This window comes from Halichoeres trimaculatus, unplaced genomic scaffold (genome assembly GCF_033239565.1).
Source record: "Halichoeres trimaculatus isolate MK-OKI-2021-1 unplaced genomic scaffold, fHalTri1.1 fHalTri1_scaffold_8, whole genome shotgun sequence".
NCBI classification, from domain to species: Eukaryota; Metazoa; Chordata; class Actinopteri; order Labriformes; family Labridae; genus Halichoeres; species Halichoeres trimaculatus.
Window position 1 is genome coordinate 5791179 of NW_027437186.1, and position 24284 is coordinate 5815462.

The window sequence follows — 24284 nt, forward strand, 5'->3', positions numbered from 1 at the left end:
CTAGACATTTTTGGGACTGGTCAGGTGAATGTGGCTCATATTGAGTCTAAAAGACTGCTGAAAATAAGACAAAAACACTTGCACTTTTTTTGCAGTGTGGCAGTTACCTGCTGTGGCTCATTCAGACTTTTCTCAGACTGCGTGTAGAGGCTGGCAGGAAAAAAATGCAGGAACAAGTCTGGTTTATAAAGATTGGATATTCTGGATAACTGGACTTCATATGTGTACATGGGTGAGACTTTAAATTTTCTCTTGTTGCGACTGAATCAGTGAGTCTTGTGATGTAATCCAGAGACCTGTCTAAAGTTGCTCAGCCCACATGGTGATACAAACTTCAGCCAAACGCAGCTCGGCTCAGGATAAGCAGATTACGTTTAGCTGAGCATATGCAAACAGTGAAAATGATCAAGCTTTTGGTTTCAAAGAAAAACGGCCTCGCTCCTGCTCCATGATGGCACAGGGTTTAGGAACACTACTCCAAACATCTGGCCACTATGAGTTTGACTTTTGTACATCTGCGTCAGCGCTAGAATCACCTCAGCCAAATCTCCCTCCCTGGAAACTCTGAGGGATAGATCCTGCAGAGGAAGGTCAAACAGCGAGGCGGATTTTCCACCCTCACAGCGCTTATACCTCCACAGGATCTGAGATTTCAGGACTTCAGGACTCGATCAGGTTTCACTGTCTCTACTGCTGGTCTGAAGGGATGGTAAACACCTTATCCTTTAAAGGCTGAGTCATCCAGGTTTTAACCAACTTTTACTCAGAAATGAAGGATTTTCACTTCTAGAGATTTGCTTCCACAAATTTTTCTTCAGCCACAGGAAAGTACCGTGTGTGGTGAAATGAAGAACAAAGACTTGTAAAAAATACTCAGATAAACGCAAACTGAGAAGGTGAATTATCTTCTCTTCTTTATTCCTGTCTCAGCTTTAGAAAATGAAGAAACGACTGCCATGTTGGAGGCTAACTTGTTCTCTTTTTATTCAAACAACACAGCTAGGTCGAGAGAAATGGGAGACAGTGAAGTCAGACTGTGGGTAGAATAACACCAATGAGTGTAGAGTAAATCAGACCTCTTTCCTACACATTCTGCCTCACCTATTATTAAGTGGGGGCACCCAGGGGACCATACATCCCACGTACAATGGCAACACACCCCCTCTCTGCCCGCTCATTCATTCAGCAGCAGCACTTTGCCAAATGGGAGCCACATGTTGGAGGCTTACTGTGTAATTCAAGTGAAGGGTTCCTTCCGGCAGTGGGTGACCTCTGGCCCTGCAGACGGTCCCTGAAGACCCAGTAGCTTAGAGGCAGGCACCTACATGCAGCATGTTCACACTCAGCACCTGGTGGTGCACCTTCATGCACTGCCAACCTTCCTTAAGTGGTAAAAAAAGCTTAACTGCCGAGGACCTGCCATGTGGACTTAGAGTCTGAAAACTGAAGGCAAGCAGGTTTCTACCAGAATGGATGGCAGCACGGCTCCTTGCACACATGCTAACAACAATGTGGCATTACTTGATTTGTTCAAATAGAGACATGCTAACAGTTAACACTCCGATAGCTTCTTGACTCGGACTCAACCAAGCTCGATACTTTAGACTTAAACTGCTCCTCAACCTAAGAGCTACAGGGATAAAAGGTACAGGGCATGAAGCAGGAAACTGGCCAGTGCATTGAATTGTTTTGTACCTAGTGGTTTTTCTGACTACCTAGCCTTCAGACATTTAGTCCTTCAGACTTTCTTACCAACAGGTTTTCTGAGTGATAAGCCTTCTGACGAGAGGGCCCTCTGACTAACAGGCCTTCTGACTTTAACAAGTCCTTTGACTGGTGGGCCTTCTGACTAACTGGTCTTCTGACTCTCTAACTTACTAGCCTTCAGACTACATGGCCCCCTGACTAAAGGGCCTTCTGACTTCCTGACTAACTAGCCTTCAGACTAAAGGGCCCCTTGACAAAAGGGCCTTCTAACTGCAGGGCCTTCTGACTAAAGGCCCTACTGACTTCGGAGCAATGTGTTTCTTGACTATTGAGCACTTCTGTCCAATGGGACTTCTGACTGAGAGGCCTTCTGACTTTCTGACCACCAGGATTTTTGTCTAACTGGCCTTCTGACCAACAGACCTTCAGACTTTCTGACCAATGGGTTTTCTAACAAGCCCTTTGACTGGTGGGCCTTCTGACTGACTGGTCTTCTGACTTACTGAGCAGTGGGTTTTATGAACAACAGGCTTCTATCTAATGGACCTTGTGTATTTTTTACCAATGGGTTTTCTGATTAATGAGCCCTCTGACTAACGGGCCTTCTAACTCTCTGACTGACAGATTTTCTGACTAAAGGGCCTTCTGACTTTTTAACTTACTAGCCCTCAGACTAAAGGGCCCCCTGACTAAAGGGCCTTCTGACTTTTTGACTGACTAGCCTTCAGACTAAAGGGCCCTCTGACTAAAGGGCCTTCTAGCTGCAGTGCCTTCTGACTAAAAGCCCTACTGACTTCTGAGCAATGTGTTTCTTGACTATTGAGCTCTTCTGTCTAATGGGACTTCTGACTAACTGGTCTTCTGACTTACTGACCAATGGGTTTTCTAACAAGCCCTTTGACTGGTGGGCCTTCTGACTGACTGGTCTTCTGACTTACTGAGCAGTGGGTTTTATGAACAATGAGCTTCTGTCTAATGGACCTTGTGGCTTTTTGACCAATGGGTTTTCTGATTAATGAGCCCTCTGACTAACAGGCCTTCTAACTTTCTGACTGACAGATTTTCTGACTAAAGGGCCTTCTGGCTTTCTAACTTACTACCCTTCAGACTAAAGGGCCCTCTGACTAAAGGATCTTCTTACTACAGGGGCTCCTGACTAAAGGCCCATCAGAAGACTGAGCAATGTGTTTCTTGACTAGTGAGCACTTCTGTCCAACGGGACTTCTTGCTGAGAGGCCTTCCTGACCAACAAGCTTTCTGGCTAAAGGGCTTTCTGACCTACAGACCTTCTACCCACAGGCCTCCTGAGAAAAGAGCAGATCCAGAATTTGAGACCTCATCAGACCATGGTATCAGAGAGCCTGAAGGATGTTTGAACCAAACAGTCTCCAGTCTCTAAACATGAAACCAGAAGCGTCACAAACGGTGGTTCATCAGGTTTCCTCCTGAGGCTGAAGAAGCATTGTGACCCACAAACACACCTGTTGATTAGCCAGTCTTTAAAATAGCTAAAATAAACTTGTTGACCACCCTGTTGTGTGCAAAGATAGTTTCTCTGGCGGCACACACTTTTTTTTACAGCTCATTATTTTAAAGATATTAAACTCACAAACTTTGCAATATGAGGAGCACCACTGACTTGGCTCACATGCCTCCTAGTTGGTCAACCAAAAGTTAGGTTGAGGCTTCAAAACTCTGAGCGTTTTCATCCATGATTTATTCAGCAAATGGTTTAAACACATCCAGTCTGTCTACAGCTGCTGTCCTCCACAACAATTCATCATAATCCACCAATCAAGTCCCTCCTTAGAATAAACACAACACAGCAGCATTTAACGCACGCTATAATTCAACACTAATCAACCCAATTAAGCCAGAGCTTAGACAAATGTTTGACATATCTTCCATCCAAGGTTTCGGATGTGAGAGGCTCTACTTCCACCCCCACACACACACACATATACACACACACACTCACTCCGGTAAGTGCAGCACTCTCACTGAAGTCCTCGTGGTGGGATATTGATGACATGCCAGAATTCAAGAGCCGGCAGTTATCACTCTCCTCTGTGAAGCCTCAATGCCTCAGCGGGTTTTTGTTAAATGTCAAGAGTTCCTGTTTTGACTTCCTCCTAATTAGCACTCCATCCTCTCCTCAAGAGCCCCTGTGTTGTTTTCTTTCTCCTCCAAAACAAAACACACTTGACTCTCCACAATGCGCTCCTTCTTGTGATTAACTGAAAGGCCTTCTATCCTGGCCTCTTGTGATTTGTGTCTGAGCGAGGCCCGCATTCTGATATGTTGTCATTTCCGCATCAGGGAGGTACTGTAGGTTAAACGCTTGAATGGGGTTTGTTTGAAAGTTAAAAAAGGAGACGTTCAGCATGTGATCTCCCAAAACAAACCTTTGCATGAGTCTTTGTAGAGAACTGAAGTCACTTTAATGTTCAGCAAAGTTTGTGTTTTGTGAAATGTACTTCACTGACTGCTGTAAAATGTATCTGAAGAGGCATGCTGTGTTCTTCCTGTGTACTATCCATGTCAGAGATTACAATCCATTCCCTCTCCTGTTCATTTGATCCCAGCCTTGTTTCAGTATCTCTCATTGTGTGTAAAAATGTACTCGCTCCTTTCTGGTACCAATTTTCTCTCACCCCTTTTTCAGGGTCCTCCTGGTCGAGCGGGCTTTCCGGTAACTGTCCTTGTAACTTGTGCCTCTGTGTGTTCTTGCATGAGTAGATAGTGACCACTGCAGTGTTGATCTCTCTGCCTGCTCTCTACTCAGACGTTGTTCTCCTCATTTGAAATTTGATCAAGTTTCAGTGATAGTTGATGTGGTGATGGGAGCTTAATTTGATGCACTGAAAATACAAAACACATATTTGTATAAAAACACACTTTACAGAGTGATGCTTAAATCAAAGTATAGATCCTTCCCATCACACATTAACCCAAATATTGTCTGTTTTCATCCATGGAAATGCAGAATTTGCAGGTAAGGCTACATCTCTAGGAAAAACCTCACGCAGAACAACACAATAATAACTTTATTTATATAGAATCTTTAAAAACAAATTATTCAAAAAGTGCTTTTTAAGAAAAAAGCTAGTACTCTTCCCAACATAGCAACTTTGTTGCATTAAAGGGATTATATGTTTCGAAAACGCCGATTGCGCACGCAACTTGGGTGCAGAAGCACTGTGGAGTATAATGGTTTGTCAACTGACATTGAGGAGTTAACCACCAAAAAACACATTTTTAAACTAAATATCACTTTTACAGATAGTAAACCACTCCCAGGTTTGTGAAATAGCAGTGAGTTGGCAGAAGAGGTCAGGTGTACAGACGTTTTTAGCGGAGAAATCCGGCGTGTACCCAGAGAGCAATGTAAACACACAACTCTCACTCGATACTCATGACTGCATTATCCGTGGACACTTACCGGACTGTGACAGACCAGGACGTAAACATGTGTGAATAAATCAAAAACCCTCCCAGACCAAAAAAAGCACATAGACTGCTGAGTGGCTGGCTACTAAACTACGGTACAAAATGACAAGTTTGCTTGTTAAGTTTCAAACAACAGCGCTACATAACTTTATACACACTAGAGGTAGACCGATATATCGGCCGGCCGATATATATCGGGCCGATATTTGGACATTTGTCTCTATCGGCCATCGGCCGTATTTTTTTAAAAAAGCCGATTTTTGATCCGTTGTATAAAATGACGCAATTTTTGATCAGGCACAAAAAAGATGAGCACCTCAAACTTGTGGAACCACTTGGATACATTACATACTTTTGTTCAAATTATATTAACAAGTTTACATTTCTTTTTGACATTTTAAGAAGAGTGTGAATGTTTACTACTGCTTGTTACATTGTGTGTTTACTCAGACAAAAATATTTCATCGCTTTGAAAGCTGAATAAATGTTCAGAGGACTGGACACGACTTGTTGTAATAGATTTCTTTAAGTTGCTCAGAAATTGCTCTGTTTCACAAAAATGTGATAAATATATATTTATTTAACAATCGGCCTGAATATCAAATTGGAAAAATCGGCTATGCATATCGGCATCGGCTGCCCAAATTTGGAAAGCATCTGCATCGGCATCGGCCCCCAAAAAAACCATATCGGTCGACCTCTAATAAACATCTTACCTCATTGCATCCAGTAAACAGCTGTCTTGAACAGAGAAAAGCAGTGTTAAAAAGATGATCTGATCTCCATTCATTTTTCAAAGCAAACACACTCCTTGTTAAGGGCCATGTCATCATGACAGTGTGAGTGCGACTCGGAGTCAAAGGTGTCTCTGCGCCAATACAAAAAAAACATGAAGTGACAAAATTTTACAATGCTCTTTCAATGAAATATTAAAAAAAAAAAAAAAAAAAAAAAGAAAATTTAATAATAAGAAAAGTTTAGGGCGGGCCTGGGACCTTTGTGCCCACCCATAATGCTTCCCCGGCTGAACACCCTTTCTTTAACATGCACAGATACATACAGATACATCAGCCACAGGACTGTGTAGAGCCAAATGGAATGGGACACTCAAACAGCAGCATTCTTCCAAATGTACATGGTTCTTTTGCTCAAGTTAAGCTCAAAACATCCACAAAATAGTCTCAGCTAACCCTTGTTTGAAATGATAAAAATACACCACAAATCTGATTCCACTATTTTGACTGCCATGTCTTTGAGGCCTGAAGTTGCATTTCACTATCTAAGAGTTATGACTGTGCAATATGACAGTGGCACCTTGATTGTTTCACGGAGCAAAGGATCAATGATAATGCTGCCAGTAAAGCTTAGAGAGTGAATATAGCTTTAATTTAAAAAATTATCAAAACAGAAAATCATCTGACTCACACATATACAGGAATGAATCGGTGTAAAGGCACACTGCAAATATGCAGGGTTCAAAGGTGTGTTTGGAGGCGGATAGTTACACGGACAATAGGACCGAGCTTTTAAGAGATAAGATGATACTGTATTGTCCGATAGTTTGGAAATTTGTTTTTCACCATCCAGCTCATCCAAAAAAACAGTGTCAGTCACATTTAAAATAAGAGCATCACATTAAAAAAACATCTGATAAAGTTGAGGAAGAGCAACCATCCAACTACAGTCCCAATACTAATTAAGCCTAAGTACAAGGAGGAGGGAAACAAAAGTGAAACTCAAAATCCATCACGACCTGCTCTGTAGCACTGGGTCAGAATGCATTTTGTGTGTTTTGGGGATACTTCTGATTAAAAAATAAATAAATAAACTGAAATGATCAGTCTTTTGTTGAGAAGTGCAGAGATGTCAGTCCAGCAGTGGTTCGTTGTGCATACAGCTTTGTTTTGATTTCTAACACGGCGTCCGTTGGCTGGATGGTGTTATGGCCTCTCTTTTCAAATTAAAACCTTCTCTACACTCTGCTGCTCTCTGAATGCAAGATTTTTATAATCCTGTAGAATTATTCTGCTTCTTTCTCTGCCACTTATGTTCAGCCTAACAATCTCGCACTGCTGAACCAGCCGTCTCGACGTGTCAAACCCACCTGGTTCCTATCATGACAGCAGGCGGCCCTCTCATCCCTGACCCGTGTCCTGGTTCACACTCCCAGCCAGAGAACTCCCTGTTTGGTCCTGACAGGCTCAGCAGTGAACCTGGTTCACCGAGTAGTGTGAAGCAGAGACAGCCCCGTGCTTTCTTTCATTCCTGGAGTTCAGCTGACGTTTTGTGTCAAAGCAGGGATGATGTTGTTCCAGGATTTGTGATTGATTACAGCTGTCATGGGGCGGGAAATTGAATCAGGAGCAGGGTGTGATTGGATGAGGGTGGACGGCTGTGGTTTTGAGAGAAAGGACCTGTGCAAAATGAAAAGGAGGGAGCTGAGTTTTCCATAGAGCGTGGTTATTCAGGAATGTGACACTGCAGGTTTTTATAACCAAAGGGGGTAGGCCTCGGTGATATGATGGATGAGTCTTAAATGCATTGTTCCCTCCTCACCTCACATACACACACACACACACACACACACACACACACACACACACACACACACACACACACACATATACCCAGCTCTCCTTTCTCCACATGCAGTTGAATAAAGCTAACAGTGTGCAGATTCCTGAGTGTCTCCTCTTAATCTCTTGGCTGTTACATTTGAGGAATGAATATTCACTCTTGCCTATTAAACCTAACCCCAGGTACCTGCCTTCATCTGCTCCACGGCAAAACTACCTGACAGATAAAGATGATTTTATGACTGTCCTTTTCACCAGGCTTGCTTTACGGAGCTATGTGTGTGTGTATGTGTGTGTTTGGTTGGAGTCTTTAGTAAAGCAGAGGCTCATTCCAGTTGTAAATATGCCTGAGACACCTCCAACTTGCAGCTTTAAGGAACTGTAGAAATACTTTTTGGACAAACTTCCCTGGGTCCTACTCAATCTGAAAACCACAAGTAAGAGTGACAGACACTACACTTTGAAGCTGGACAGTATTCAGTGTTTGCGTGTGTGCAAGCATGGATTTAAACTGCCTTAAGGACACTTAGAGGACAGGGATTTATTGAAGTCATCTTGTGCAGCAGTGTTCAGGCTTCTGCGGAGATCAGCACAACTATTGACCTGATCGAGGTGTTAAAAAACACTTTGACCATCTCCCCTGATGATGTGGTTACAGTAACTCATCATGTTAGGAACTATTTCATCAGGATTAGTGGTCACCCCAAGGCCTCAAATGAAATCAGGACCTTGGACAGAGCTGCAAAAATGGCCAGCTGTACCAGGACAGGAACAAGTCTCAAAGAGCTAAGAAAAGACGGTTAAAGTGTCTCTGAAATGTTAGAGACAGTGATGAAGGCAAATCCTCTTTATTTAACTTTCTATGGATAACCAGTAACACCAGCCCCTAAGAGTGGGTGAATTTAACTGACTAAATATGTGAAAGCCTAATTTCAAATAAAATGTGAGAATCTTAAGAGTGTGGGGAAAAGCAGATTTATACAGTTTATAGAACATTTACCCCAAAGCAACTACAGTATTTCAAAAGTTAGACCTGAAATATTTCATTGATATGTTAATATGATACAGTAACATTTCACCCTCTGGTACACAGTGGTCATTGCAATGGACAGCTTTCTTCCTAAATGCAAAGGTCTCTATTGTTAAAGTACATTTCAGCCTGTCCAGAGTTTTTCTTAAAGTGCATTTACTCTAAAAAAAAAAAAAAAAAAAAGGTTTTAAATTTTTGTTTTTGACAAATACTTGATTATTTTCCACAAAGCTGCAGACATGTTTCATAGGGGTTACAAACTATATAACAACTGTAAAATAGACATAGTTAAAATCTGTGAAAATATTTTAGAAGGTTTTGCAAATATTGAAATAGAGAATTATTTGTGGAATTTAGGGATGGGTACCAAATTAGGCACTTTTATACGTACCGACCGAATTCTGTCAAAAGTACTGGGTACCGATTCACGTAAAATCTAAGGGTACCATGTTTAGGTACCTAAACGCATCCTTTTGACTGTGAGGGAGTGGAAAAGTAGAATATTTTCCAAGCTGGACATGAACACAGCACTTCAGGGTTACATACTGAAGAATAAATATCTTAAATTGAAAAGAATTTACATTTTATCGTTAAACAAATTGATATTTTTTTTACCATATAAACACTCAAAAGTACCAAAAATTGGTATTGTTGAGTACTGATACTGATTGCAAAGTACTGGGAATCGGTACTGTATTGTGAAAGGTACACAAAAAGGTACACAAGATGTGAAAGGTACCCATCCTTGGTGGAATTACCAAAGTACATGATTTAATTCAATTTCACATCAAGTTTATACTCTTTTATGTTGAATGCTCAGGCTCATGTAGTCTACACAGTGACTTTATGAAAAAATTAGGGATAGAGAAGAACCAGTACCGGTATGGGGTATTGGCCGATACCAGCCTTATTTCAAGGTTTCATTACTTGTGAAGGCTGCCGACACCAGCAGCCGATACTCAGGGCAAAAAAAATTGTACACAAAGAAAGTCTTTTTTAGACAACGTGAAAAAACAGGGAAAGTTAACAGTTAAACTTTTTTATTTTGCATTTTAGTTTATTTAAAAGATAAGTAAAACTCTGACAGTTTAATTTGAAACGTTTGTAAACATTTGTACATTTTTTAAAAACAAATTATACACTCAGAGAGAGTTGTTTGTGTTTTATTTTGGACTTAATGGCAGAATGACTAAATAAATTTATCGATCAAAGGTAGTGGTATCGGTCCTCGGTGGTATTTTAAGTTATTGTTTCTGATTGGTGTTTAAATGGTATTATTGCTGACAACTGGAGCCACACTTCTAACAGTACTGAAGGCCTAATACAAACATCAAACGTAACATCATCAGTTTTTAGCAGTGGGGAACCGTCAGGGACTTCTAGGCCTTCAGAGAAGGCCTTAAAAAAAATCTGGACCAAAAAATATACGTATCATCTCTCTCTCTCTCTCCCTCTCTCTCTCTCTCTCTCTCTCTCTTTATATATATATATATATATATATATATATATATATATATATATATATATATATATATATAAAATTTCTCATTTAGTTGAATAAAGTACATTTAATACATCATGTAAGTTTTGAAATTAAGTGTTCTGCAAAGTTCACTTCAGCAATGAAAGGGTTACTGTCCTGAAACATGTTATCTCTATCGGAGCCCGGTTTGCTGGCTTGTTAAGTGGTTAGGACTTCACGAAGGCCTGGCTATGTGTTTTGGTTTGGAGAGAGACAGGAAAATTGACCAATCACGATTTGACTTTTTGGGGGGCGGGACACAAACAGAAGAGCATAGGCCTTCGTGAAGTCCGAACAGTGGGCAGAGCGGTGAGAGCGGTGAGAGGAATGGCAGAGGACAAGAGCGAAGTTGTGGCTAGCTTATTAGCATTTTTTCAGCGTGTGCGAGTAAAAATTGCATCTGGTGGCGCTCGTGCGAGTGCTTACGTCTTAATACTTCATCTATCACGGGCACTGTAAGGGACAATTTGTTTTGAATGATTCCTCTCTTCCACTGGCTCAGTCAGTCTCCTCCACCTGAACTCTCTACTGTTCTAGGTCTGCTGTAGCGTCTTTGGATCAAACCAACTAAGAGTGGGGGGTGGATGGTTTTTGAGTTTCCGATATAACGCCCAAGTACGGGACTTGATTCACTTTCAAAAAATATTAGCAATTACAGGAGTATACTTAAAGTTGGGGGACAATTAGGAGAAATCATAAGCCAGGAGAACAGCCAGAGAAGGGGTTTAAAAAATGGGAGACTCCCTCCATATTCAGGAGTGTTGGCAGCCTGCCAGGACTCTCGATGGGTAAAAGTAACGAGTTTATGTATGACACAGATTGACAAAGAACCAAAAACCAAAGACATTTTCCAAACCAAAGAAAAACCAAAGACATTTTCTTCATAATTTTAGGTTATTTAAGTAAGTTTTGTAAACTCACTTAATAATGTTAGTCATTGTTTTATGTAAAGCCTCTTATTTATTTTTATTTTATTTATTCAATGAAAATGTTCTTTGTCAACTACTTTTTTCCGCGATGATTTCTTTTCTGGGCTGTGAGGGCTGAGGTGAAGGCCCAGCTGTAGTACTCACGGTTCGCCACTGGTTTTTAGAAGGTCCCTGTCTCAAACCATTGGTTTGGACAGTCAGTGGGTTTTAAAGTAGGAGGTGGTGGAGATGATCTATCCAGCCCTGTCTAAAACAATGATTGTCTGAAATAAAAACATTTTGGAGATAACAGCTCAAAGCAAAGTGAGTGGTCTGACCTACCATGGAAACTTGTCAGCTTGGCATAATGTGAGTCAAGCTTTGTTTCCTTTAGATCTGGATGTGGACATACAAAAGCTAGAGTAAGGCGTTACAGTGGGAATGGAACCAGGTTGGAAAAATAGGACGCTGTGGTGAGATCTGTGTCTGAGTAAAGTTTTGTTCGAACCACCTTCCACTTCTTAGAAGGAGGTAATAATTTTCATTTCTTTCCATAACATCTTGAATTCACCTGAGGTCTCAGGTTGGACATGTCTGCACTGTGTTTTTACAAAGCCTCACAGATTGCTTGTTTTGATCCTCATCATTGGGCACTGCACGACTAACTGACTAAGCCCAACCTCTACCTATGTTTCCCCAAAGGGATGGCATGGCATTTGGACTTTAAAAGCTGAACTTGAAGAGTAAGCAATATCATCATCTATCCCCTCTGCTTGTTATAACAGACCAATATTAAGAGTGAGGGAAAACTCCAGTTGTTCCTCTGTTTTAGAACAACTGAATTCAGAGCAGACTCCATGACTCCATGGTGCACTAAATTCAGATTATCAGCCTGTAACTCCACATGCCATCATTTCCCTTTGAGACTTCACTTCAGTCTAACCTTCTCATTGTTCCCTCTGAATCTGCATTGGTCAATAGGGTGACAAAGGCAGTATGGGGATTCCTGGGAGAATGGTGAGTGACCTGGGTTTGAGCACTGCAGTAGCAAATACATTCATAATGACACTGACAATCTTTAAGGTGATATATTAGTTCTGAGGGGAGTATGACATCCATTTATCCTAGAAATCTGTTTTTTTCCTCTTGATTTGTCACTCATTTTTAGAGCCTTTCTTTTGGGTCTGCCATGATAGCTGTTTATTTTTCTTTCATTTCATGAGACATTGAATATGGAAAAGTAAACAAACCATTACTTCACTTAGCCATATATTGTTGAACTTTGATATACACTCACTGGCCACTTTGTTAGGTAGACTTTGCTCGTACCTGGTTGGACCCCCTTTTGTCTTCAGAGCTGCCTTAATCCCTGGTGGCATAGATTCAACAAGGTACTGGAAACATTCTCAGAGAGTTTGGTCCATATTGACATGATAGCATCACACAGCAGCTGCAGATTTGTCGGTTGAACATCCATGATGAGAATCTCCCGTTCCTCCACATCCCAAAGGTGCTCTATTGGATTGAGATCTGGGGACTGTGGAGGACATTTGAGTACAGGGAACTCATTGTCATGTTGAAGAAACCAGTCTGAGATGATTCCAGCTTTATGACATGGAGCGTTATCCTGCTGGAAGTAGCCATCAGAAGATGGGTACACTGTGCTCATAAAGGGATGGACATGGTCAGCAACAATACTCAGGTAGGCTGTGGACTTTAAACCATGCTCAGTTGGTGCTAAGGGGCCCAAAGTGAGCCAAGAAAATATCCCCCACACCATTACACCAGCAGCAGCAGCCTGAACCGTTGATACAAGGCAGGATGGATCCATGCTTTCATGTTGCTGATGCCAAATTCTGATCCTACCATCTGAATGTGGAGCAGAAATACAGACTCATCAGACCAGGCAACGTTTTCCCAATCTTCTATTGTCCAGTTTTGGTGTTGCTGTGTGAATTGTAGCCACAGTTTCCTGTTCTTAGCTGACAGGAGGGTCACCCGGTGTGGTCTTCTGCTGCTGTAGCCCATCTGCCTCAAGGTTGGACGTGTTGTGCGTTCAGAGTAACTGTTGTCTTTCTATCAGCTCCAACCAGTCTGATAATTCTCTGATCTCTGGCATCAACAAGGCATTTTGGCCCACAGAACTGCTGCTCACTGGATATTTTCTCTTTTTGGGACCATTCTCTGTAAACCCTAGAGATGGTTGTGGGTTAAAATCCCAGTAGATCAGCAGTTTCTGAAATACTCAGACCAACCTGTCTGGCACCAACAACCATGCCATGTTCAAAGTCCCTTAAATCACCTGTCTTCCCCATTCTGATGCTCGGTTTGAACTGCAGCAGATAGTCTTGATCTACATGCCTAATGCATTAAGTTGCTGCCATGTGATTGGCTGATTAGAAATTTGTGTTGATGAGCAGTTGGGCAGGTGTGCCTAATAAAGTGGCCAGTGAGTGTATGTCAACGAGAAGTTTTGCCTTGTTTCGTTAGTGTTCAAGGGTTAAAATATGGATCACCAGATTTTATATTTTGCTTTGAAAGCGTTTGTGCAAAATAGCCAGCGTTAACCCCAGAGGTCTGAGATCTACAGCACATTCAAAGACATAGAACAGAATCCAAAGATTTGAGACCTTCCAGCTGCCGTAGACCTGTCAATGTTATATAATGACGATAATGTGTTTCTTTCCCTGTGATAAGTTAAAGACAGCTTATGCCTTTGTCCTTTCAGCCCACCCAGCCTGTAGTGCAACCCCCTGAAAGAAACTTGAACATAGTTCCATGTAACATAAACTCAGAGTAACTCTCCTTAGCTCCTCACCACCTCCCCATAGTCTCTAGTCCTGAGGATGCTGCATGACCCAATCCCATGTCTCTAACACTGGTTCCTCTTTCTCTTGTCTCCCTCCTCTTCAAACCTCTTTGCATGCGACTGTGTCTGCTGTGACTGATCCCAGGGCTTAAAAGGACAAGCAGGGCATAAGGTAAGTTTAGGAGCATGTGGAACTGAGAGGAATTGCTGAATTGCTGCATCAGATCAGGGTAGGATGGAAGTGTGAAGTACGCTCAGGCTGTCAGTTAGGTCTTTGTTAAATTGTGACTTAGTGGGTGGCGATGTGGTTGGATGCTCCATGCTGTGCGGTGTACAGTGTGTACAGGTAGTGTGTGATTTACATCATGGACTCAGTTCTGTATTTTCTGGAAGTACGAGGGTCACATTTTGTTAACGGTTTCCCACCCTGGTTGGATTACCTGGACTTCTACACCATGAAACACAATCGTAACAATTTGTCATTTAACCGTCTGAAAGTTCCAATTTAAGACTCCCTAAAGAAGGCGCAGAGACGTTTATAGAGGCCACAGCAGAGTACATGAGGAGATTCTCAAAGAGAGCTCAGAGTGAATGGAGTTATACAGAGATATAAATAAATATTGTTACTGCTGTGTTGTGTAAGAGTTAAATCCAAGCTCTCTGTCATGTTGAAGTTAGCATAAATACAAGCTGCCAGCCGGGACAGGAAAGATTTATATTGGCCTCGTGGTGGAAGTTACACGTCCGACAAATTTTACTGGAGGCTCAGAGTTCTCCCACTCGGCTTTATGAACTGCAAAAGTGTGTCAACAGAGACGGTGATCATTCAGTTAATCTGCCAATGTCAGCAGAGGAGGAGCATATAAATCAGAATCAGAATCTAAACTCCCATCAATAAAACGGACTTCACCTACAAAGCTGAAGTGATATCTGCTGAGGTTTAGGCAGGGTTCAAGCTAAGTTCACCAAATGTATAGGTTAGGGCTGAACAATTAATCAAACAATCAACATCGCAGTTTAATAGAATGCAATTTTCAAATCACAAAGACTGTGATTTAAAAAGAAAAAAAAGTTTCATGTTTTAAGACCTGGAGGGACTAAAGTAACTTGTACTCATTCTTTCTTAAAACCAGCAAAAGTTTTTTTCTGGCAAAAAAAAAAAAAACACCCTGTGAGCTACTGAGATTCATACAGTAAAATGACCGTGGCTGGATGGGCCGTACCCCTCATTCACTTTGATCTGTATGGTTTGTTACTCTGATAGAAGGCCAATTAGTTAGAAATCAGAAGGCCCGTTAGTCAGAAGGCCCGTTAGTCAGAAGGCCCGTTAGTCAGAAGGCCCATTAGTCAGAAGGCCTGTTAGTCAAAAATTAGCTAGCCTATTAGTCAGAAAATCAGAAGGCATGTTAGTCAAATGGATTGATAGTCAGATAACCAGAAGGTCCATTAGTGAAAAGACCCATCATTCAGAAAGTCAAAAGGGTTGTTAGTCATAAGGCCCATTAGTCAGAAGGCCTGTTAGTCAAAAAATCAGAAGGCATGTTAGTCAAATGACTTGTTAGTCATATAACCAGAAGGCCTGTTAGTCAAAAGACCCATCATTCATGAAGTCAGGAGCTTGTTAGTCAGGAAATCAGAAGGCATGTTTTTAAAGGGTTGTTATTCATAAGGCCCATCAATCAGAAAATCAGAAGTCTTGTTAGTCAGAAGGCCTATTAGTCAGACAGTCTGTTAGTCAGAAAATCAGTTAGCCTATTAGTCAGAAAATCAGAAGGCATGTTAGTTAAATGGCTTGTTTGTCAGATAACCAGAAGGCCCGTTAGTCAGAAGACCCATCATTCAGAAAGTCAGAAGGCCCGTTAGTCAGGACTTTTGAAGGCACATTTTTAAAAGGGTTGTTATTCATAAGGCCTGTCAGTCAGAAAATCAGAAGGCTTGTTAGTCAGAAGGCCCATTAGTCAGAAGGCCTGTTAGTCAGAAAATCAGTTAGCCTATTAGTCAGAAAATCAGAAGGCATGTTGGTCAAATGGCTTGTTTGTCAGATAACCAGAGGACCTGTTAGTCAAAAGACCCATCATTTGGAAATTTAAAAGGCCCATTTGTCAAGAAATCAGAAGGCATGTTAGTGATAATACCCATTAGTTAGAAGGTCTGTTAGTCAGAAAATCAGTTAGCCAATAGTCAGAAAATCAGAAGGCATGTTAGTCAAATGGCTTGTTAGTCAGATAACCATAAGGCCTATTAGTCAGGAAATCAGAAGGCATGTTTTTTAAAGGATAGTTAGTCATAAGGCCTGTTAGTCAGAAAATCAGAAGGCCGAATAGATAATCAAGAGGCTGATTTCTCAGAAGACCTTTTATGTCCTTACATTCGAAAAATAAGGACCCATTAGTCAGAAGGCCTGTTAGAGACAGCGCTGACTATTTTAGTTAAACAAATCTATAGCTAAAGTTAAAAGCCTTTTTTTCCAGCACATCATGAGCAAATTTAGCTGATTTAGCTTCATAAAATAAGTGAAGCGTCCACAAGATGTGGTCAACACAGGTTTGTTCTCATCAAAACATGATTTGTGCTACCTGTAACAAAAATGTTTCACACAGGAGGTAGGAACAGTCTGGGTGAGGTATTTGTCAGCCAAGTGTCTTAAAAATCAAACATTGTTCAAACCAGGGAACAGAAATAGTAATCTGACCACCAAGACAGTAAGCGGAGAAGCAGACATCCTAGTGGTGTTAACAGGATCCCTCTACAGACCTACATCCAAAATAATCTACAAACTTCCTTTTTATTCTAGGCAGGGTACTCACTGTGACAGAGTGATAAAGATTTGGCCCTGGGTCTTTCACAGCAGCTGCCAGGACAGAGAAGATGGAGTCCAGGATTTACACACAGCAGACTTTGGCTGTAGATCATCTCTTAAAAAGCAGCGTCTTCCTCAGACATGTGAGGCCGTCTCCTGATGAGTAAATCCAAGTGAATCAGGGTTGAAGACAAAGCTCCCTTTTCCAAAACTCCTCAAACAAAGAGCTATTGTGGGTGCTGTGTGTTTTGGGCAAGAGACTTGCAAACTGAGCAGGAAAAGCAGAGACATGATGGATTAGTTTGCTAAAGGAATCCTAACCAGAAGCAGGAGACTTAAACTTGATGGGAATGAGATCTACAAAGATTGATCTGCGTGTTTTTCCACAGAAACTGCTCTCATGGGTGTGGGTTTTGCTCAGATTGTGCCCCGGTTTCACTTGTGATTCTAACTGTTCCTTGTTACCTTGACCTCTCAGGACCAAAGTAATCCAATCTCTGCCTGAGTGTATCTGCAGATCCTCACCTGTCTGATGTAGTAAACCTGTAGAAAACCAAAGAAGGAAGTGAAAACCACCTCAGCTGATGTAAACCATCATTACCTCTGCCTCCTGACCCCTTGGTGATTTATCTGTCATCAGACTCAGAGTGCAAAAACAAATCGCTGGCCTCCTAAAGTAGACATTTGTTCAGAAATATTTAGAATGGACCTTTTCTTTGACAAATAGCTGGGTCTGTCATCTGTCAGCCATGCAGTGGTCAGAAAAAGCCCTCTCCGTGTGGGAATAAGTGTGTTTTTGGGCAGCTCGGCTGACTCTTTTTCCTGATGTCTTGTGTTATTTAATCATGTTGCTCCTATTCAACTGTAGAATTCAAGCTTTCAAACTGACAAAGAGAGATAGAGCCCTTTACATACTCTCTTTGTCAGTGGAACTAATTTTGTTCTGCTTGACTCTATATCAGTCATTGCCTTTTCTCAGACAGATTTACAATAGCTTGTCAGAGATAGAAATTTACCTGGCTGCACAAACTAAGTGGGTGGAAAAAAACACCTTACTGTATTTTGTCGTCTTGGCTGAACATAAGCTTTGAATCTCTACGTCTCTCTTTGTCTTAGAACAACTTTAGGCTTTTTGGCATTCACCTATAAGCTGTAATGTGAAGTTCAATAAGTCACTGTCAGTGTTTGCTGAGTAAAGCAATGTACTGTGGCTAAATTCTGTTTACTTCAGCAATGTGTGAAGTCCTGTGTGCTGCTAAATCTGGAAAAATCTGAGTTTTACAGTTCAAAATTTCAACTAGTAGCAGTGGACCTGAGCCATGAGAGCTTTAGATTTAGACAGTTAATGACTTTTATTATTAAATCGTCCAACATGATTGTGAGCATCACATGAGGACCAGTTAGTCAAAAGACCCACTGGTGAGAAGGGATGGGTACCTTTCACAATTGAATTGATATGGTACCGATGCCCGGTACCTGGCAATCGGTATCGGTGCTCAACAGTACCAATTTCCGGTACTTTTGTGTGTTCATGTGGTAAAAAATGTCAATTTAATAAAAGTTAGTGGTAATACTATCTCAAATTTCTTAAATTTCACATATTTATTCTTCAATATATAACCTTGCAATGCTGTGTTCATGTCCAGCATGGAAAATTACCTACTCTTCCAGTCCCCTCAAAGTCACAAGGATGCATTTAGGTACCTAAACATGGTATCTTTTGGTTTTAAGTGAATTGGTACCCGGTACTTTTGACAGAATTCGGTCGGTACCTATAAAAGTACCTAATTCAGTACCCATCCCTACTGGTGAGAAGGCCCATCAGTCAGAAAATCGGAAGACCCATGAATCAGAAAGCCCGTCAGCCAGAAAAATCAGAAGCCCTTGAGTCAGAAGGACTGTTAGTCAGAAGGCCCATTAGTCAGGGAATTAGAAGACGTGTTTTTTGTTTTAAATACTTGTTAGTCAGAAGGCCTGTTAGTCAGAAGGCCTGTTAGTCAGGAAATCTGAAGGCATGGTTTTAAAATGCTTGTTAGTCATGAGGCCTGTTAGTTACAAGGCCTGTTAGTCAGAAAATCAGTAGGCCCATTTGACAACCAAGAGGCCTGTTAGTCAGAAGACCCTTTATATTTTTACATACAGTCGAAAACTCGGGACCCATTAGTCAGAAGGCCTGGCCTCTGAGACAGAGCTGCCTGTTTTTGTTTGTTTACAAATTTGTTGCTAAAGTTAAAGGCACTGTGAGGAGTTCATGAGTCATCTCCAAATCATGTCACTTTAAATATTTGCCTTCTCATTATTTACAATTTAAAATAATACTACCAGCACCAAAGTTTGGTTATTTCTAATGTGTTTTCGCTGTATCCCTAGGATCCAGTGGATTTCCCTTCAAATTATTCATATTTATCTCCATATATATGGAAAAAAACAGAACGTTAGCCCTATCATAAGCCATTGCAGCTAGCTAGTTATATTTTGTTTTAATTTTAAAGCAAACCTGATTATTCAGTCCCTGGTCTTTTGTTATCATGGAAATGGCGATATCTGAGCTTGTCCTCAGGTGGGGAGGACAGACACAGACGGACAGTAAAAGAGCTTTTAGCAGATGAGAAGATTTTTGTTATTCTGTGCTTGATTACTTTTCCTCACAGACATAGATGATATGGTGGTTGTGCCATGCGAACTGCAATTAAATTTGAGGAGTATGGATTATGATTCTCCCTACATGTGAGATAGTGGGTGAAAATGCCCCAAATTGTTCTGTTGCTTCTTGGGTATGAGTCCAGCTGAAATAACAAGGCTTTATTTGTCGTCATGTTGCATGAAGTGGGTTTGATGGTCCATGCTCAGCTTTTGCCTACATGTTTTATAGACCATCACCTTCAGATCCTCGCCAACATTTGTAGATTTGTTGTCGATAAGCTCGAGATGAGATCTTCAAACACACCAACTTTCACATGATCAGGAGTCAGGTGGTTGAATAACATCATTCTCTAGTGTGTTCAAAGCCAGCATTGTTGCTCACTAAAGGCCATCTTTTGTGAAGAGCCAAGCAACAGAGAGGCTTCAGCATCTTTAATTTGGCTAGCATGTTAGCAGTAACTTGCTAGCTTCAGCTGATCACAGACTAACTCCAGAGTAAGGGCGCTTTACTGTGGAGCGTTGAAGTGCGACAAGAGCTTCACTATGTGTGCATGTAGCTCTCTGTTTTGTTTTAATATGACACCATGTACATTGAACACATGCTAGCAGCTGGATCTGGCCCTGCTACAGCTAACTACCCTCTGAGGGATGCAGCAATGTGCTGATTTGGCCTGATTTCATATAAAGAAGAGGTGACAAGGGAAACAATGAATGATCGTCCTCATCTTATCTACCTTCTTTCTTCCTCTCTTTCTATCTGTCTAAAGGGAGCACCAGGCGAGCCAGGTCTGTCCATCATCGGACCAAGAGGACCTCCTGTAAGTGTCTGCACCTCTGCCTACACCCTATAAATATATTTTCTTAACGCTTTGCTTTTTACTATCAACTTGCCTCTTTGGTAGACCTCTGCTGAACACATTAACTTCTTAGACCCCAACAGACGTAAAGTTCTGCTGATTAAATCAGTCCGACGGAGAGATTTCCAAGCTTTTGAGTTTCTGTTTGGATGGATGTTCGCTTCACAGGACTGAATGGAATCAAGACTGGGTGAAAACAAAAGAAATGATTAAAAAAAACTTAAGAGGGCAGGGTGTGGAAACAGCTGGAACTGTGGATGAATTGTATCGTTAGTCCTGAATCAAAGAGAGAAACTCTACCCCGGTCTAACTGGGGTCAGCAATTATCCAGACACCAGGTGTTGTTTTCTTTCTGGGAGCAAAACGAGTTTAATGTGTCAAAATCTCGACTGTTGTAAGTTTTTAACATGAAAGCATGGCCTCATAAACCAGACTCAGATTGTTCAGACCAGGCTTATGATCAGGGGTGGTCCAACTCTGGCTCTGGGTTTTACAAGTGTGGTGTGAAATATGTTTACATACACAAATAAACCATGAGTAACATAATCTTTTAACCACCAACATTAAAGCACTAAACAGTTACTGTTATATGATTTAGCTTTGGGAAGAAACACAACAGAGTCACTTAAATCATTCTCAGAGTAATTATTTAGAATCAGAATTAGGTTTAGATTAAATTAAAAAAAAAAAATAGATAAAGCAAGAGCATAAATTAAGAAGTATTAAGAGTAGGGGTGCACTGTTCACAATTTTCTGGCAGATCACCGATCTTTAAAAAGCCTGACCTGCAGATACCAATTTAAACCAATACCGATTTTTATTTTTTTATTTTTCATAACTGACAGCATATATACCTTCAATGTTTCAATTCTATTTTATTGAAAATCATTGAACAATAAAATCTTTATGCTTTTACTTTAACAACCGATAAAGTGTCCTTGGTTTTAAGTGTCAGAGCAAAAAGAAACAATGGCTGGCTGTCAGACCTCCCCAGAGGTTTATAAGATCAGTTTCATATGTAAGGATGGGCCGATCACCAATCCCTGATCACCCATCGCTGATCCCCCAAAATAGAGGAAATCGGCATCTATTGATCAGTGCATGTTTAATTAAGAGCATAAAAAAAACAAAAGTGATGGCATGCAAAAGTGAAACATTAAAAATAAAATCAATTCAAAAATATATATACACTTAGAGAAGATAAGATTAAAATATGTACAGAATAACTGTTTGCTAAAGTAGTTGTCCATTGCTGCAACGGAAGATTAGGGCCTATTTAGGGTAAAACAATAAAAAAAATAAAAAAAATTAAAAAAAAGTTTGCAAGATTAATCTCATAAATATACATGAATAAAGTCGTGATTTTTTTTTGGGAAAAAAGTCTTAAATGTATTAGAAAAAATTTCAAAAATTTACAAAATTGAAAGAATAATGCTATTTTAGTAGCTAGGCCTGTATAAAAAGGAACATGGAGCACACAAAGTTTCACAATTAAGGAATTGCTTCATCTTTTGGCACATCGGTGTAACATTGTGGTAAGTATAAGGACCCTGAAAAGGCAGCTGAAAAACTGGGGCTTTGTTAGGAGCTTCAGTTAAGGTAGAAAGATATTCAACACCTCTCTGCAATCATAGCAAAGTAGACTAAGAGCTACAAACGTATTTTCCTCAAAATAAGCTGTCCTCAGCGCTGGGGAACTTGCTTTGGCCTACATGGAGAGCTCTTGCTTAAATGAAACCGATAGAAAAAATGATACCTAATTATTGAACTCAAAACACCTTCGCCCCGGAGGGGTGTAGCATCATCAAAATGATTTTCCTCACTACATTTCATAGGTCTTCTGATAGCCTAGCTGTAGACTAGAATAACAAGTTTATTCCCATGAAATTTTGGCCTTATTCCTTTAGATATAGCCTGTATTCCTGTGAATTTGAATAACTTTAACGACAGAAACCATCATTTGAAATGTTTCAGTTTTGAACATGTTCCAGTTGTTGTAATAAAGTAAACAGGCTTTCTGACCGTTACTGAAGTCAGACAGTCAGTAGGGGGAGCTCCAAAAGTTTTGGCTTCACTCTATCTATCAGTCATTTCTCTCATTGGCAAAAAGCCAATCACAGTTAAGGAATCAAACTTCCATACCCACGCATGCAACATCTGTTTTCCAATTGCTGGTTGTTATAATCTCAGCCTTAGTGCGCCCACGCTGGATGGTCTCAGGCTGAGAGAGCTTCATGTAGGAGGAGTCCATCCTGAACTCAGAGGGCCGTCAGTCAGAAACACTTAAAGCTTAGTTTACCCCAGCAGGTGAGACCGACACGGGAGAGCCCAGTCATGACCTTAGATGGAACAAGGGAGCTAATTCAGGAGAGAAGTGAGAAGTGGAGGAAATGACAGCTGAGGCGAGCCAAAAGCTTCGACTTATACGCCACATTGTCATGTCGTCGGGTCAGATGGATGAGTGTGAAGATATTTTCCACTTAGAGAAAGGTTTTCAACTTAACAGCTCGACTATGAGCTGTAAGGAGTTGTATTTTACAGACATGATGTTTTATAGCACATGCACAATGACTTCAAGGAACGCTTTAGGAGGAAATAATGAACAACCACATCTGGTCTCCATCTGCAGATGGATGTCTCCATTTTTCTGAACTCTGAACACATTTGTGTTGGCATCAGAGTTAAGCAGGAGAAGTTATTCATTGACCTTAAATATAACAACCTGAAAGCAACATCATCTTAAATCAAACCCCAGTTTAAAGCTTTTCCAGGAGCGTTTATCTCCATCCTGTGGTCCACATCCTCAGATGGATATTTTTCAGAAACCTTATGTTCATGTTGGCTCAATATTTGGGCGTGACTGTGTCCCTGCAATCTGCTTCATTAGTCACGTTTCTATGTAATTGTCTTCCTCAAGCTCTTTGTTTTTCCTTCTCTCCTTTCCCGCGGATATTAAATGTCTTATATGACTCCAACAAAACAGGATAGGAAAGCTCAAACAGGCCACCATCAGAGCACGCCGGCTAATTGTTGCTGACATGCACTCATTGAGCTCTCTGGGTCGAAGGTAGAGGTTTATTAGATTACAGCTCCTCCGTCTCGTCTTTTCTTTGCTCCGTTTCAGCACCTGATTCCCTCCTGTGTTGAGTGAATGCTTGAACATAGGCGTAATGTGTTCCCCAGAGCCCACAGTATCACTTCCTCCGTCAAAATCAATTTTACTACTCTTCAAATACCTCTGTGGAGCGGTTTCAGGAGAAAAGTGAATCTTTTTTTTGCTGCTTATTAAACTGTCTGCCAGGGAACCTCTGATATTTAAAAAAACACAATGCTTATTTTTTGTTTGATTTTTAGGGACAACCTGGAACAAGAGGATTCCCAGGCTTTCCGGTAAGTCACAGCCGTATAATGTCTGCAACATATGTGAGCTGAGGCAGTGGATGATGTCTGGATTATTCGTGTAACATAGTACAAATTGACGATTTTTAGTAGATATCTATTTTTTTTTTTTTTTTTTTTTTTTGAATGACTTTTGAATAAATTAACAAAAGACCAGAAGTGAGCAGAGATATCAACTGAATTAAATCCAGTTAAAGGTCATTTCTAGGACTGGGACTTTATAATGTAATAACGAGATGAAATTATGATCAAATAATCATAAAAAAAATTGTGCTAAATAAAAAAAAGACAATTTATCACAGTTAATTGTGGAACTCCAGCATGAGCACGGAGTGTCACCAACCCACACTCAGTTTTATAAAAAGTCCTTAAAGTGATACTCCTGGTTGGAACAAGTTTGGTCCTATCACAAGGTTTAGGGCAGAAATTTCCCCTACAGCAGTGTATTTGTGCAGCAGAAGCCCAGGGCGCACACACCAAACACCCCCTCCCTGCTCCTCTGCTGGTTTCCTCTGCACTCAGACAGGGCCATTTTTTACTTGACCAAAAACACAAACGGACTAAACGGACTCCCACCGAAAAA

The 24284-nt window shown here is 40.8% G+C and overlaps 1 protein-coding gene across 1 annotated transcript in view; it reads left to right on the forward strand.

The window, feature by feature from the left end:
- Positions 1-24284, forward strand: part of col13a1 (collagen, type XIII, alpha 1) — a 170831-nt gene that overhangs the window by 89755 nt on the left and 56792 nt on the right. The window contains exons 4-8 of the mRNA XM_074676290.1: positions 4373-4399; positions 12175-12210; positions 14148-14174; positions 20213-20263; positions 23657-23692. Coding sequence (XP_074532391.1) covers positions 4373-4399; positions 12175-12210; positions 14148-14174; positions 20213-20263; positions 23657-23692 — 177 coding nt within the window. The remainder of the gene's footprint in view (positions 1-4372; positions 4400-12174; positions 12211-14147; positions 14175-20212; positions 20264-23656; positions 23693-24284) is intronic.